General features: G+C 31.3%; 2 protein-coding genes across 3 annotated transcripts; one reads left to right on the plus strand and one right to left on the minus strand.

Annotated features, from left to right (window-relative positions):
* Positions 1–1,123: 1,123 nt before the first annotated feature.
* LOC139773208 (ejaculatory bulb-specific protein 3-like) lies at positions 1,124–2,430 on the plus strand. Its single transcript, XM_071707484.1, has 3 exons — positions 1,124–1,293; positions 1,611–1,817; positions 2,017–2,430. Exons 2-3 carry the CDS (start codon positions 1,628–1,630, stop codon positions 2,199–2,201), a joined length of 375 nt encoding a protein of 124 aa, XP_071563585.1. The 5' UTR covers positions 1,124–1,293; positions 1,611–1,627; the 3' UTR covers positions 2,202–2,430.
* Positions 1,944–14,252, minus strand: LOC139773180 (uncharacterized). Of its 2 annotated transcripts, XM_071707464.1 has the most exons (6): positions 14,088–14,252; positions 10,553–10,591; positions 7,492–7,581; positions 7,175–7,330; positions 4,323–4,441; positions 1,944–2,402 (listed from the first exon to the last, which is right to left on the minus strand). In XM_071707464.1, the coding sequence occupies exons 1-5, from the start codon at positions 14,148–14,150 to the stop codon at positions 4,343–4,345; spliced, it is 447 nt and encodes a 148-aa protein (XP_071563565.1). In that variant the 5' UTR covers positions 14,151–14,252; the 3' UTR covers positions 1,944–2,402; positions 4,323–4,342. The 2 variants fall into 2 exon arrangements, with proteins under 2 accessions (XP_071563565.1, XP_071563562.1); XM_071707461.1 differs by lacking the exon at positions 1,944–2,402 and having other exon boundaries at positions 4,212–4,441.
* Positions 14,253–14,596: the final 344 nt, after the last annotated feature.

The following is a 14,596-nucleotide window of genomic DNA, read 5'->3' on the forward strand; positions in this document are numbered from 1 at the left end:
ATTTTTACCGTTTTATGATTCTGTCATTTTTCTCGGACATCTATTTATGTTAAACGATGTTCTTAATGATTACAAAACTATAGTCAATTTATTAAATATAAGAATTATTTAATGGCGCGCGCGCACGCACGCACGCACGCACGCACACACACACACACACACACACACACACACACACACACACACACACACACACGATAAAGATAATTCAACTAATGATAACTCATCTCAGCGGGACCAAATAACGTATTAATTCTTATACATATACTTAAGATGTAGCTGTGAAAACGTTTATTGTTTTTCTATGATATAAATGTATTTTCTACAATTAAACAATTGCATATAAATATGAGATAAAGCTATTAATGAATACCAACTAGAGCAGACAATAACTACGAACATATAATACAATAAAACGTTTTTCTCCGTACATACTTCTTTTTAAAATATTGGTAATTATGCATAAAAGCGACGTCCTCTCCGATGACCTTGACCTTGACATATGTTGTCAAGGTCACCCTACTGAGTGACCTTCAAAAGGTTTTAGCCGTCGGTCATTGTTTATTAACAAGTTATAAAAAAAAAAGTTTGAAAAATATAGCAGCTATTTTGAGTTTTGGAAGGCATAAACGACTAATATAAACGTCTTTTTTTTAAAGCAGAGAATACTTTATTTCGCGAGAAAGTTGCTGCTTTACCAAAACACAACATTTAAAGCAGTAAATTGTTGATAAATTGAAGTCTTTTTATTAAAGCAGAGAATACTTTATTTTGCGAGAAAGTCGCTGCTTTACCAAAACACAACATTTAAAGCAGTAAATTGTTGATAAATTGAAGTCTCTTTGTTAAAGCAGAGAATACTTTATTTCGCGAAAAAGTCGCTGCTTTACCAAAACACAACATTTAAAGTCTGTCGCACTTTCCACGCGAAACGAGGTGCCACATGGGTTCGTGGCGCGCTTTACAAGCTCGTTTAAGTAGAGGTGGTATTAAAGAAGATGAAGTTAGTCGATCATCTGTGTGAATATTTGTGGCGATCGTCTGTCCAGTTTGAGATCCAGAGCGTAAATCTGACAGTCGTAATTAGTAAACAGCCGTCGCTAAGGACGATGTCCGGTTGCGATATTCTTCTGCCGCCCAAGCGTCTAACGGGCGATACGGCACGAGCGCACAGCACGGGCGCAACAATATAATGCTGACTTGAACGTGTCTTCTTGTAGAACTCGTGTCTTCGCGTAAAAGCGTTGAATCTAATTTGGCCAAATTATATCGGTTAAGTTTCGAACTTTTCAGGTAAGGACATATTTTTACATATTACATTTTTATTTTTTAAATTTTATTTGTCTCGAAAATCTCTTGTACTACACAATTTTTATAAAAATTCTTTCTATAACTTTCCCAATTAATTAATATTGCATGCAACGTATAACGCTTTGCGTTTGCACAACAATAGTCGTTTTTATAAATATAGAAATAACATTTTATTTTTTCTTATTCTCATATATTTGCGCTCTATTAAAAATAAATTAATGAATTAATAGTCTTATTTGGAATAATTAACGCGAAAGAGTATAAATCTATTGTAATTTACATAAGATAAGTTGTTACAGAGAGGATCGCATAAAAGATGAGATTCACATTTGTACTACTGTTCAGTCTCGTGTACTCTGGACTCGTTTCAGGATTAGAATATTATTCAGATACGTATGATAATATAGATGTGGATGCGATTATTAATAGCGATCGTCTTTTAAATCAATATGTGAATTGCATTCTCGACAAAGGTCCCTGTACCGCCGATGGACGCAGTATTAAACGTAAGTGTACATGTAGTTTGTGTTTTATTTCGATATATTGCGATAATTTTATATACCGCATTTTTTCTTTAAAAAAGGGGGAAGAAAAAAGATGAAAAGGAAAAAAAAAGAATACGAAAACAGCAGTTGATATTCATATGATCCGCGAAATATATTTGTTAACGTACATTGAAATAGAATTCTCGGTTTATTTGCATAGATATTCTTCCGGAGGCGATAGCTACAAAATGCGAAAGATGCAACGACAAGCAGAAACAGGTGGCAAGAAAAGTAAGCAATCATTTGAAAAAACATAGACCAAACACTTGGACAGAATTTCTCGAAATGTATGATCCTGACAAAAAGTATATTGCATCTTACGAACAATTTTTGACGCAGGCTTAGAAAAAGGCTTAAGGGGATCCTGCAGTGACAGACGAACTTCCTCGATGTCGATAATGTCAACCTTTCTAATTTTGTTTTCCCTATATCTGTCTTTGTCTAACGAAATGACATCTGTCCTTGTTTGATTGCTCGCCATCTCTTGCAAGATTCGACAACTACTGTTGCTGCTCTTCTTGTCATTCTGCATCCGTATTTGCAGTACTAAAATAAAATTCACATTTTTCTTTTATTGTACGCATTGAATCTTACTTCTACTTGCACGATATTATTCCTACATGTTTTCCTAAGGCTAGGAGACAAACATTATGTATGTATAAACTGCAGAATTTTTGTTTTAACCAAATATTGTCGTCAGGTGACAGCTGTATGTGCCCAAATAAGTAACATTTTTAATTTTTTGGTGTTTTTTATATAAAATCGCGTTTGCTAGCCTAGATTTTTGTGCGTACTTTAATTCTGTAAAAGATTTTTGCAATTCTATAAAGCCAATTAAAAGATTTATGTGAAAACGATAATGTCGGTAAATCATACGGCTGCAGGATCTCCTTAAGGCCAGTTTACACACGCAATGATTAGTGGCGCCAACTGACTGGCATTCATTGGCGCCAGAAACCGACTAGCAAACTCACAAGTATTTACATAGTGATTGGCGTATAATATGACAAATATTTAACATTTATTAAACACACAGTAAATGACAGCAAGCATATAACCTCAAATTTTGAGGTTATATGCTTTGGCCAATAACATCCAGTAAACGCCACATTACTAGCGCCAGTTTATATTAAGTGTTTACACTTGCATTTTTATGCCCGATCTACAATAGCTGTAGTAAGCCTCAAGATGTAAGAACTTGACCAATTACAGGCGAATGTGAGGAGAATAATCGACTGTGATTGGTCAATTTCTTACATCTTGAGGCTTACAAAAGCTTACTCCAGCTATTAAGTGGTTCTTGCATTTTTACTGGCGTTAGTCGATTGGCGCCACTAATCATTGCGTGTGTAAACTGGCCTTTAATCTTTACGTTGTTAACTTTTTCAATATATGTATATGTAGTGTATACATTATATATATGTAGCGTGTAAATAATTTTCTATTACATATTAAATCTATAAATAGATTTATATTGTGTGTCATAAATACGAATAAAACGCATCTAGTAAATATAGAAATATAATGTAAATTCTATAAAATTTTTATTAAAATTATGAAGTACTAAAAAGAAAGAATGTTTACGATATTTCAAAGAGTTTATCAAAAAAATACGTCATATTGCAAAAGATTTAAAATGGAAATTGGGTTTAATCCGAACATATTTGCAATGTACCTAACATTACTCACACGTTTAATTTGTATTTCTTTGAGGTTTGTTTTATACAACTTAGAATTTATGTGAAATTACAATAGAGTTATAGAAAAATAAAATAAAATATTATTAATTAAACATATATGTTATAATATCTACCTTCAAAAATGTTTTTTTAGATTTAATAAATCTTAAAAAATAATACTAGATTAATTAAATTGATTTTATATGATTCTATTTTTGAGCAGTTATTTTTTTATTTAATGTTGCTTATATACAATATACTTTTGAATGTTTTCTATGTACTTGGTATATACTTTATCTTTGTGAGGTTTTTTTTACGAAATTTAATAGTATTTTGATTATAGGATAAGTAAAAATACGAAATTCATGAAAACAAAGCTTCCTCTATGAGGAAGCAATATGATAAATTAGTAAAAAAATATAACATAAATTTAATTTTAATAACTAAAAACTAATAGCCAGATAATAATCGTATAAAGTAATGAATGTTATATTTTATCATGGTCCTAGAAGAATCTTTGCACTAGTTTTTGAAGAAAATAAACATTGTTTTAATTAAATTACATTATAATAAAAGATATATGTTAAATTAAAGTACATTATAGAAAATATATGTATACTTGAAAAAACAATCTTAAAAATTATTTAGATTGACCTGTACCATTCAAAAAAAGATCGATTTTATACGATATTTATAATAAAAGATATATGTTAAATTAAAGTACATTATAGAAAATATATGTATACTTGAAAAAACAATCTTAAAAATTATTTAGATTGACCTGTACCATTCAAAAAAAGATCGATATCATTCGATATATATACAAAACATCATATCACTAAGTATATTTGCTTGGGAATAGTGTTGTGTAATCCACTTGTTTTGTTTTTCCAACTCTCCTAATTCCTGCGAAATAAAAACAACTGTTATACTTTTAAGCCAAAATGTACTTGAAATATAAGTTCGAACAAAAGAAATTTTGTTTCATATATCAGCATGTATCATACGTCCTCTTTAATATTTGAATCTTTATTTCAGATATCAATATTGACTTTTTATTTCAGATATACATTAACATATATTTCGTATTAAAGTGTTACAAATTTACTTAAATTAAATTAACTAGGCGGTTTTGTCGGTTGTTCCGACTGCTAATGTTAAGTTTTAAGAAATATTTTTACACCAATCGTTAATCCCGAAATTACAGAAGGGCTTGGATAGTTTTGTTAGAAAGAAATTAATATTACATTGCTCAAGAGATTTGTGGAGATGAGAATGATACATTATACAGGGTGGGCCAAAAGTCTGGGTACAGTCGAATATCTCGTAAACATATAGCCCTAGAGAAAAAGTATATTCAAAGGTAGGTATATAGTAATTTGTGTACCTATCTTGTATATTCAGTCTATGTAGTATTTTGGCTTTATTTGTATAGAGATTCAATATAGGTATATTCAGTCATGTGTATACACAGCATAATATTGAATCTCTGTATACGGATAAAGCCTAAATACTAAACAGACTGAATATACAAAAGATACACAAAATTTCTGTATATGTTTTGAATATCCATTTTCTCTAGAGCGGTTACCCATCCAAATAGCAGTCGTGCCCAACGTTGCTTGACATCGATGATTTGCGAAAAATGTCAAAACAGGTCGATTTTCGAGGAGGTCGTATGAGTCCAGTGCGATAAATTATGAATGTATACTCTCGAATCACTCTTACATTCGCTCATCTGCTGTAGCAATAACATAACTAAAAAAGCAAAAATTTTCCAGAAAATAAGTTTAAATGTTTTAAATTATTAAAATTCTGTAATATTATTTTTAAATATAATTTTGATGTAATAACTGATTATATAGAGGAATATGCGACAAATATTGAACTATATATATGCTAGCAACTAGCTCTTTATTCAGCGTATTGCATTCACATCATTCTTTTGCAAACAACTCAAAAATGCCCATTTTTGAGTTATGTTATTGTTATAGGAAATGATCGAGCGATATGTGTGTACATGAGGGTAGGGGAGACTGGGGCGGAGTCGTCACTACAATTATCTTGAAATCTATATGTTGTGTGAACTCGCCATTAATATTGTAGTAAACGCTACTTAAACGCTACTTACCATGTGACCAATGGAGTTTAGTGAGATTATATGCCATGTTCTGATTTTTATTAAGGCAAATGTGTTTTCGGAGGTCAAAAGTGAAATTTGCGCATCGAAAATTTTTAATATTTTAAATATTATTTTATCTCCGAATCCCGAGATAAGTGATTCTGAAGAGTAATGCATATATGCTGAACACGAATCCAGTGAAGTTTTTTTATTTTCGTTGATTTCTAATATTTCATAAACGATCAAACTTAAAATCTGTGTTCGGGACAAAGTCGTCACCAAGCCACCGGGACGGACTCGTCACTGTGACAACTTTATCCCGGTGTCCAAGTTAATTTAGGCAATAAGAGCCGAGCGTGGTATTCAATCGTGATGGAATTTTGACATATTAATTAACTTTGTATAATAAATCTTAGCGATTGAATACCAGGCTCGGGTCTTATTGCCTAAATTAACTTGAATATTTTTATATACTGAGCCTCTACATATTTATTTATCCCGGTGGTTTCACTCTATTTTTCGTTGCAAATGCGTCATTGTATTTCTCAATTGCAAGAAAATGGTACGCACGTACCATCGCAAAACGACTCCCGTCGACAAGAAGCAACTCAGGAAGGCAGTTCTTGCGGTGAAAAAAGATAAAATTAAGACAAAAGTAGCCGCAAAACAATTTGGAGTCCCGAGAACTACGTTGAACGACTGGCTGAAGAAGAATAATGATGAAATAGCACACTTGGATGACGTGGCCGTACGATATATCATGGAGGGCGAAAATCAAAGTCAAGGAAGCAGCAGTGGTCGGATTCCGACGAAGACTTGAATAATATGTACTGCGTGTGCTCAGAGGTAACAGAGAACAGAGCTGACGAGAAACAGTGCATTTCGTGCGAGCGTAGGGCACATAAGTGCATGCTTTTCTTATAATTATTTTCCGCTTTCGTGTTTTTAATTAATGTTCCCATTTTTCTATTAAAAAATAATTAATAAAATGTATCTTATTTTTCATGATCGAAATTATGAATTTTCATTTAAAATCCATCCGAAAATGAAGTGAGGACTCCGCCCCGGTAATTTTGACATTTCAATTTTTGTATCTTTGTCGTTTTTACTCTACTAGCACCACAGACGCGCGCTTCGCGCGCGCTATTTAGCTTTAACATTATGCTATTACTATTACACTATTAATTTCTTGATACACACAACTGTCAAAATATACGATGACAGCTGCAAATGAAGTAAGCGCAGCGAGAAAACCAATCAGCATCGCGGAAAAGCGGCAACAATAAATTCGACTATCGACTTAACATGCCTTTTTTTAGAAAGGATACCAGTTGACAAAGCGACGTAGACGAAAAATGCCCTGATAAATTTTGTAGCCAAGGGTTCACTCTTTACAACAGTATACCACATTTTACTAAAATTATTTGTTTTATTGTTAAAAATCACCGAAAAAATAGTGACAACTTTGCCCCGGTCTCCCCTACTGCAATATTTAATAATTGTAAAAATATAATTACATTTGCAACTGTACAAGCGCCCATGTCTGATTCTGTAAGATTTTGGGCATTACAGTTGATACCTTCCACCGATATTGTTGGTTTATCAGTACATATAATATGTTTCTCACAATCGTCTATCGCAATCCGTATTCCGTATATTGTGCGATTGTCCGCCTAAAAATATTTTGTAATTAAGATACTAATATATTTTGCGATAAAATATTTAATGCGTAGCATTTTATATTATCATGTGTACTTGCAAATTTGTTTATATATTATGTATTTTATAATTGTATCTTGCTTATATATAAATGTAGTCATTAATAATTTCGTACCTCACTGTAAATGTTAGACGTAATTATTCTTGTGTTATTATAATAGTTTACTGTTGTATTCGTCGCAACCCATTCGTCTGGATCGCATTCCTGGCGAAAATAATATGTTTATAAAATGTTTGCTTAAATGTTGAGTAGATGTTTCATTTGAGTTTTAAAACATTTATTAAATTGTTTATGAGATGTTCACAGCTACGTTTTTCTTATGAAATGTTTAAGTGGCGTTTAATAACATAATCTCAAACGTTTCCATTAGTTTTCTAAGTATTTATAAAATGTTTTGTCAGCAGGGGGTTAACCAAAGTGTTTGCAACGTGCTTCCAAATAGTGTAAACATCAATAAAACTCTTCATAAATAGTGTAACCATTGAAAAAACTTTTCATAAACAAATACAAACACAATCTCTCACTAAAAATTTTTGCCAGGGAAGATGTGAAAGTACGACTCTAAGGAAAAAAAGTTAATTTTGGAGTATACATATACAACACCGCTTTACATATGTATGTTGTTTTTTTTTTGTATTTTTTTGTCGGATTAGGGAAGACCGTGGCTAGTTGGTATAATGAGTCAAGTTGGTACACGGCAATTATTATAAAAGTGACAAAAGATAATATTGCATAAAAAATATAGTATTTCCGCAAAAACATTGCGATAATATTTCAATTAGTTATTTCAGACTGATTGTGAGTAGCGTATTTTCACAAACAGGAAATATTTTTAGTTTTATATAGCCAAAAGTAAAATAAATCAGTGATATATTAAATGTTTTATTTATAAATCTGATCATTATAATTCTAACTGTTTCTTTAAAATCTTTACTTTAAAGAGACTCCTAGAGATATCATTGCCACCTTTGACTAGAGAGGATACGGCCTTAGAGGCGTTCAGGCATAATCCCACGGATGGTATTATAGCTTCGCACCACCGGCCGCTCGACCGAGTGCGTGAACCAAATGTCCGAACCTGCGGTTCCTCTCGTACTGAGCAGGATTACTATCGCAATGACTGGTCATCAGTAGGGTAATGACTTCCAGTTATATATGTTAATGTCTTAAAACATGTTTTTGTTTAAGTAATAATCAAAATACCTAAATATGACAGGTCGAGGCTGGTTGTAACGGAGTAAGTTGTTACAGCTTTCTACTTATAATTTCGACCAACTCCGTTGATGTAGCACATAACTTCGGCACAATAGCGGCAGATATTTTTATCTTATATAATATTTCACCGTTAACGTCTGTTATTACATATTAAAACCGGTTAATACGGAACATATATTATATCTATATTGTAATTTTGCACTCAACAATGTAATATAACACATGTTGTTACATGTTGTTATTTCTCTTTATTAAATATATTATACTTTGAAAACTGGATCTTTCACAACTTAATCCAGTGCTGAGTACTGTAACAACTTATCCCACATATGGGACTAGTTGTTACAAACGTAGTCGCCTTATAATTTTTATTGGTGCAACAAAATTAATTAGGGTAAGTAGTCCAACAATGAACCAGTAGTACACTACCTACTTATGAACCATTGCAATACTTCATAAATTTAATGTTGCCAGATTGTACTTGTTATCATGCAACGACTCGCATTTGAACCTCTTTTCGGCTTCCCAATCGGCCGGCAAATCGTGCGAAGGACGGCCGTTTGAAGCATATTTTGTGATTTTTGGGTGACAAATTAAGTTTTTTCGTAAGATTTACGTATTTTCATGTTTTTGTTGTTATATCTATCATTTTTTTCATTATTCTATAATTTTGTGTGTATATTTGGCTTTATAATTCTGTAAGCAACTTTCTTCTATTGCATTATTTTACCGTATTTTTTGGAGATTATCGTAAAAAATGTTATATAGTCTACAATGAATTTTGTTTTTTACTATAGTTATCTGTGTTATAAGTCTTATTAAACTGCGACTAATTGCTACAATAAATAATAATCTAAGTAAGAAAAAGTCTGATTAAAAATAATAATTTTGATTGTAAGCTTCAAATAATAAAAACACAACATATATATATATATATAATTAAGATAGCTTTAATTTAAAGTCATACTATCCTAACCTTATTTATCATGTCTTATAATTATCTCTTCCCTAAATAAACATTTTATCTACTATACACTGCCAAGGGAACGGGCTTGGAAAAATTAGCGGGAAAAGAAGACCCTGTTGAGCTTGACTCTAGTCTGGCACTGTAAGGAGACATGACGAATTACACAATCGCATTGTCGAAGCAGTTGCGAGCATATCTCCCGAAATGATACGCAATGCTCATCGAAGTTTATTGCGACGCGCAAGATTGTGCATTGATATGAATGATGCACAATTTGAACACTTATTATAATGTATGTACATAATCGATTTCATAAATTGTATAAATTAATAACTCTAAAATTGTGCAATTAATTAATATTTAATTTATTTATTATTTATTATTTTATTAATTGTTTCTAGTTCCTCCGAATTATTTTAATCGAACGTTTAAAGTGTATTTGAATTAGATTTATTTTCATATTAGCAATAGTAACTGTTTATTTTGTTAAATATATATATATATAAAATTGTAAGATCATATTATTTGCTAACTACGTATCAACTGCTTGATAACTACAGTTTTGTCTGTAGGATATGAAATTGATAGCAGATTTATGAAAGAAATGTCATCTGGTAGCTTACGCTTTATGTATCACGTAAAAATAAAAAATATGCATTTCCAATATTAAGAAAAATAAAATGTTATTATTGCACAATGCGTTTGCAGAAATATCAATAAAAACATATCTTCGCATATGTAATTTGTATATCGATATTAACAAAAGGGGCGACGGTCAGCTTTCGCCTTTCGCACTTCGCGTTGTACCACACCGCGCCAACTTTAGGCGGTCTGTACCAATAAAATTATCTATCTATACTTTCTTATTTTGTTTCAAAATATCTTTTGCATTTTGATAACAAATATAATTTAATGAATAAATAAAGGGCAACGAGCCGTAACAATTTAAATATAATTTACTTTGTGTAATTTGTTTTTGTATTTAACACTTACGCTTGTTTCACCAGCACGTGCGGCTTTTGAAGCGTCAATCTAATTAAGAAGTAAGTAGAAGATTAAATTAATAAAAGCTTATTAATGGCCAATTTAGTTGACAGTTTTATGCATAAACTTAATCGATGTTGTTTGACACATAGTTAATTTTGGCCCTCCGTGAAATTGGCTGAAACTGTATAGTATGTTATAGTTTTTGACTTACTGATAAGAAGTTTCCATAGGCACAAAGCTTGATTACGGTTATTTTTTTTAGCCACAGCCATTTAAAATGTTGACTTTTAGCATTATTTAAGTAATGTTTTAAATCGGTCTCTTTTAGTTAAATCGAGAGACTCTAATGATATGCAGTTAGTCGAGAAATATATATATATATATATATAGATAATATTTAATGGTTATAAATGTATTTGTTTTTTTTACTTGCACGTGTGTGTACGTGGTGTGTGAAGTTGAGGCTGGAAGGAGAAGTAACGCGCACGCACGCGAACGTGTGCGTGTGTGTGCGTACGGCTAAGTGCATATCATTTAGAATCTCTCGGCTTAACTAAAAGAGACCGATTTAAAACATCACTCAAATGATACTAAATATCAACATTTTAAATGGCTGTAGCAAAAAAACCTACACTGAGAGAAATGGTCAGTTCGTTCAAAAATTAACAAATGGATAATCCGATATTTTTAGTCGGAATTATGAAAAGCCGATCAAGATTAGAATAATGTCCAATCAATGATAGCCGGATATCATTGATAATTGATCGGCTATTCATAATTCCGATTAAAAATATTGGATTATCCACTTGTTAATTTTTGAACGAACTGTCCATTTTTCTCAGGGGAGCCATAATCAAGCTTTGTGCTGATGCCGCGATGGAGACTTTTGATCAGTAAATAAAAAACTATAACATATTACAATTTTTGCAAATTTCACCGAGGGCCAAAATCCATAAGGTTTATGGGGGTCCTTATGTATAAATAGATATATTGTGACAGATATATGCAGATGATTCACCACGCTCGGAATTGAGCAATATGACTAATTGTAAGAAACAGAAGATATATGTAGGGGAGACCAGGTTACAAAAGTAACGCGGGATGAACGTAACAAACGCGATTACTAAAAAAATAACAAACATGTACGAATCTATCCGCTGTTATATACAATGTCTTTTGAACCCCTCCCTCACCTCAGTAGCGCTCGAAGCTCTGTCATGAGCTCTGTCATGTGTCTATTGTGTCGATGCTATAAAGTTACGGTCAAAGTAAGTATTTTGTGTTTACTTATTTTCTCAATATTTTATTGGAAATTTGGTTTACCTCCTTATTTATTGTTTATTATAAATAAATCACTCTTCCTTTAAGTAGTTTAATACATATTTAGAGATTAAGTTATTTATAACAATGAATATTCGACCAATTGTGGCAAAAATATAAGACGGGACAAAAATAACAGTTTATTACTTTTGTACCGAAAGTAAAAATTGTTAATGGTGTTGATTTCTATTAATTTATATATATTTCTTTCATAAAAATATTCTTATATATTATTTTAGAATGCCGGATATACGGAAAAGGAAGACAAATAGAGATTTAGCAACGTCTGTTTAAAATAATTAAAAATGTCCAAAACTATTTGAAAAAAGTTTTTAAGAACTAAAACGTTTCACTACATTGATTATATGTTAATTTTTTTATTTTACCTTATTAAAATCAACCTTGAGCTCTGTTACAACCAGCCCTAGGGGTAGGGACAATCGTAACAAATCTCAATCTTCATAAAAATTGATTTTTCTACGTAATTATAAAACGTGGATAAATTTTATTTATACCATAATGTAAGTAAAGAATGTATTTAACTTATGAAAAAGAAAGAGTATATAAACAAGCAAATCGAAGATATCAACACAAATGAGAAAATTGTTACGTTTGTCCCTGGTCTCCTCTATATTGTATAATATGCTATAAGATCCGTCTTTTTCATGATTCTTTCAAGCTTTTTTTATGAAATATATATACAGGATGCCTCATTTTGGAGTATAAATGGAGACCTCAGATATCTCTTGAACAATACTACATTTTACAAAAAAATGTTTCGGATAAAAGTTAGAGGGTTTAAGCGGCAATTACCGATATTTATAGATGTACGATTTTCTTCGAATTGGCTTTACAGATTTGAAATCCCATTAACACGTTTAAAGTACGTACGGAATAGATGAGTGGAGTGGTAAATTGAAGACTGAAAACTTAAAAGAATTGAAAAAATTATATTTGATACTACTTAGTGTACCTAACCTTTTGTATTTAGAGCTGTCACTTCATGGAAACTTTCGTTTAATATACGAATTATATATATAGCTTATGTGTACAAATCGAAAGTACCCCATTAATCGGACTAGATCAAAGAACAACGTTGAATCACTGAAACTAAGATTAAAAGCCTAATAAGAAAGATTTTCACTGATCGCAGATTTTATGCATGTACACACACGCAGTGTACATGGCGTTGCAATCTGACAAGGACAGATATTTCGTAGGATGTCGTTGGATAAGAACAGAATGATCAAAATTATCGATATTTTTATTTCCGTTTAGATGAGGGCGCTTTCCCCGTCGGAGTTCGGCCGTCACTCCAGGATCCCCAATAAACGATTTTATTAGATTTTGGGTCCAGGACCCGTGTTGAATCCAGGATCCAAGTCAAATTTTTGAAATGATAACCTCCATATTTTGTATTATCTTTTTCTATTAATTAATTTGAACAACTTTTGTCTGAAACATTTTTTTATTTGCTTAATACTTTTTGAAATATTTGAGGGAAACTTGGTAATTTTTACGATATTTAGCTTACGATATTTCGATAATTGTTTGTCGGAAGGAAAAAAAATAGTACAGGACATTTTAACTTGATTTGATCTCAAGAATATGCTGTTGCAATAATACCTCTTTTTTAAAACTATTATGTATACATTTCCTTGGAGCTTTTATGTATACAGAAGTATTTTAAAAAGTTTGGGTATTATTGCAACAGCATTTCTTGAGACCAAATTAAATTAAAAAGCCCCGTTCCACTCTTCCCTCCGACAAACAATTATCGAGGTATCGTAAGCTAAATATTAAAACAGTTATAAAGTTTTCCTTGAATATCTAAAAAAGTATTAGGCAAATAAAAATTGTTTAAATTAATTAGTAAATAAACATTTTAGTAATTCAGTTCAAATTAATTAGTAGAAAAAGATGATACAATAAAAGAATGAGGGTTTTTTATTTAAAAAATTTTACTTGGGCCCTACACGGATTCCAGACCCAAAATCTAATAAGATCGACTACTGGCCCTCTTTGAACTCTCCACTTATATCGGAAACATTTTTCTTTAGAATGTATTGTTCAAGAGATATTTAAGGTCGTCATTTAAAATGAGACACCCTGTATGTTCTTACGCTTTCAAAGTCTTCCCTCTAATAGGACGATGCAATGATAAAAATTATTTGTAATAAAAATTTTTAAATTATTATTATATATATTAGTGTATACATACTGCTTTTCCGAATACGATTCCAATGACGGCCAACAAAAAAAATAAGTACATCAACACCCGCATGATTGCCGTCTGGCAAGTACGATTTATACTTAGGGTTTGAAAATACTCAGTTTTTGCGAAGTCCTTCGCCTTCAAGTAAAATCAACTGGAAGCAAATGAAGTAAGTGCGTCTGACTTATTGAGAACTCCCTTATAAAGCAATGCTATATCTTATCGTTCCTTGAAAATTGTTTCAAAATTATAGTGCAAAATTGCTGTTGTTAAACTTTTAAAAGAAGTCATTTTTGTTATCGTGAATACTATGTATGACGTATGTAGGATGTATACGTCATTAAAAAATTTTATAATTTTATTTCTATTGTATTTTAATAAAAAAATTTTGTATAGTGTTATTAATAATATGCTATTCAATTATTATTTACATGTTATCACAATAACATGTTATTTAATATGTACGTGTGTGTTTCTTAAAAAGTGCCTACTAACGACAAAGCGTTATATTTCTT

The sequence above is a fragment of the Temnothorax nylanderi genome, unplaced genomic scaffold (assembly GCF_030848795.1).
Source record: "Temnothorax nylanderi isolate EJ_2023f unplaced genomic scaffold, tnyl_v1.0 TNYL_tig0004_pilon, whole genome shotgun sequence".
NCBI lineage: Eukaryota > Metazoa > Arthropoda > Insecta > Hymenoptera > Formicidae > Temnothorax > Temnothorax nylanderi.

Excerpts from the sequence above, each read along its gene's own strand:
- LOC139773208 (XM_071707484.1), top strand. The coding sequence starts at position 1,628 with ATGAGATTCACATTTGTACTACTGTTCAGTCTCGTGTACTCTGGACTC. Across the intron at positions 1,818-2,016 it reads CGATGGACGCAGTATTAAAC|ATATTCTTCCGGAGGCGATA; the intron begins GTAAGTGTACAT and ends TTATTTGCATAG.
- LOC139773180 (XM_071707464.1), bottom strand. The coding sequence starts at position 14,150 with ATGCGGGTGTTGATGTACTTATTTTTTTTGTTGGCCGTCATTGGAATC. Across the intron at positions 10,592-14,087 it reads GAATCGTATTCGGAAAAGCA|ATTGACGCTTCAAAAGCCGC; the intron begins GTATGTATACAC and ends CTTCTTAATTAG. Across the intron at positions 7,331-7,491 it reads CGTCTAACATTTACAGTGAG|GCGGACAATCGCACAATATA; the intron begins GTACGAAATTAT and ends AAATATTTTTAG.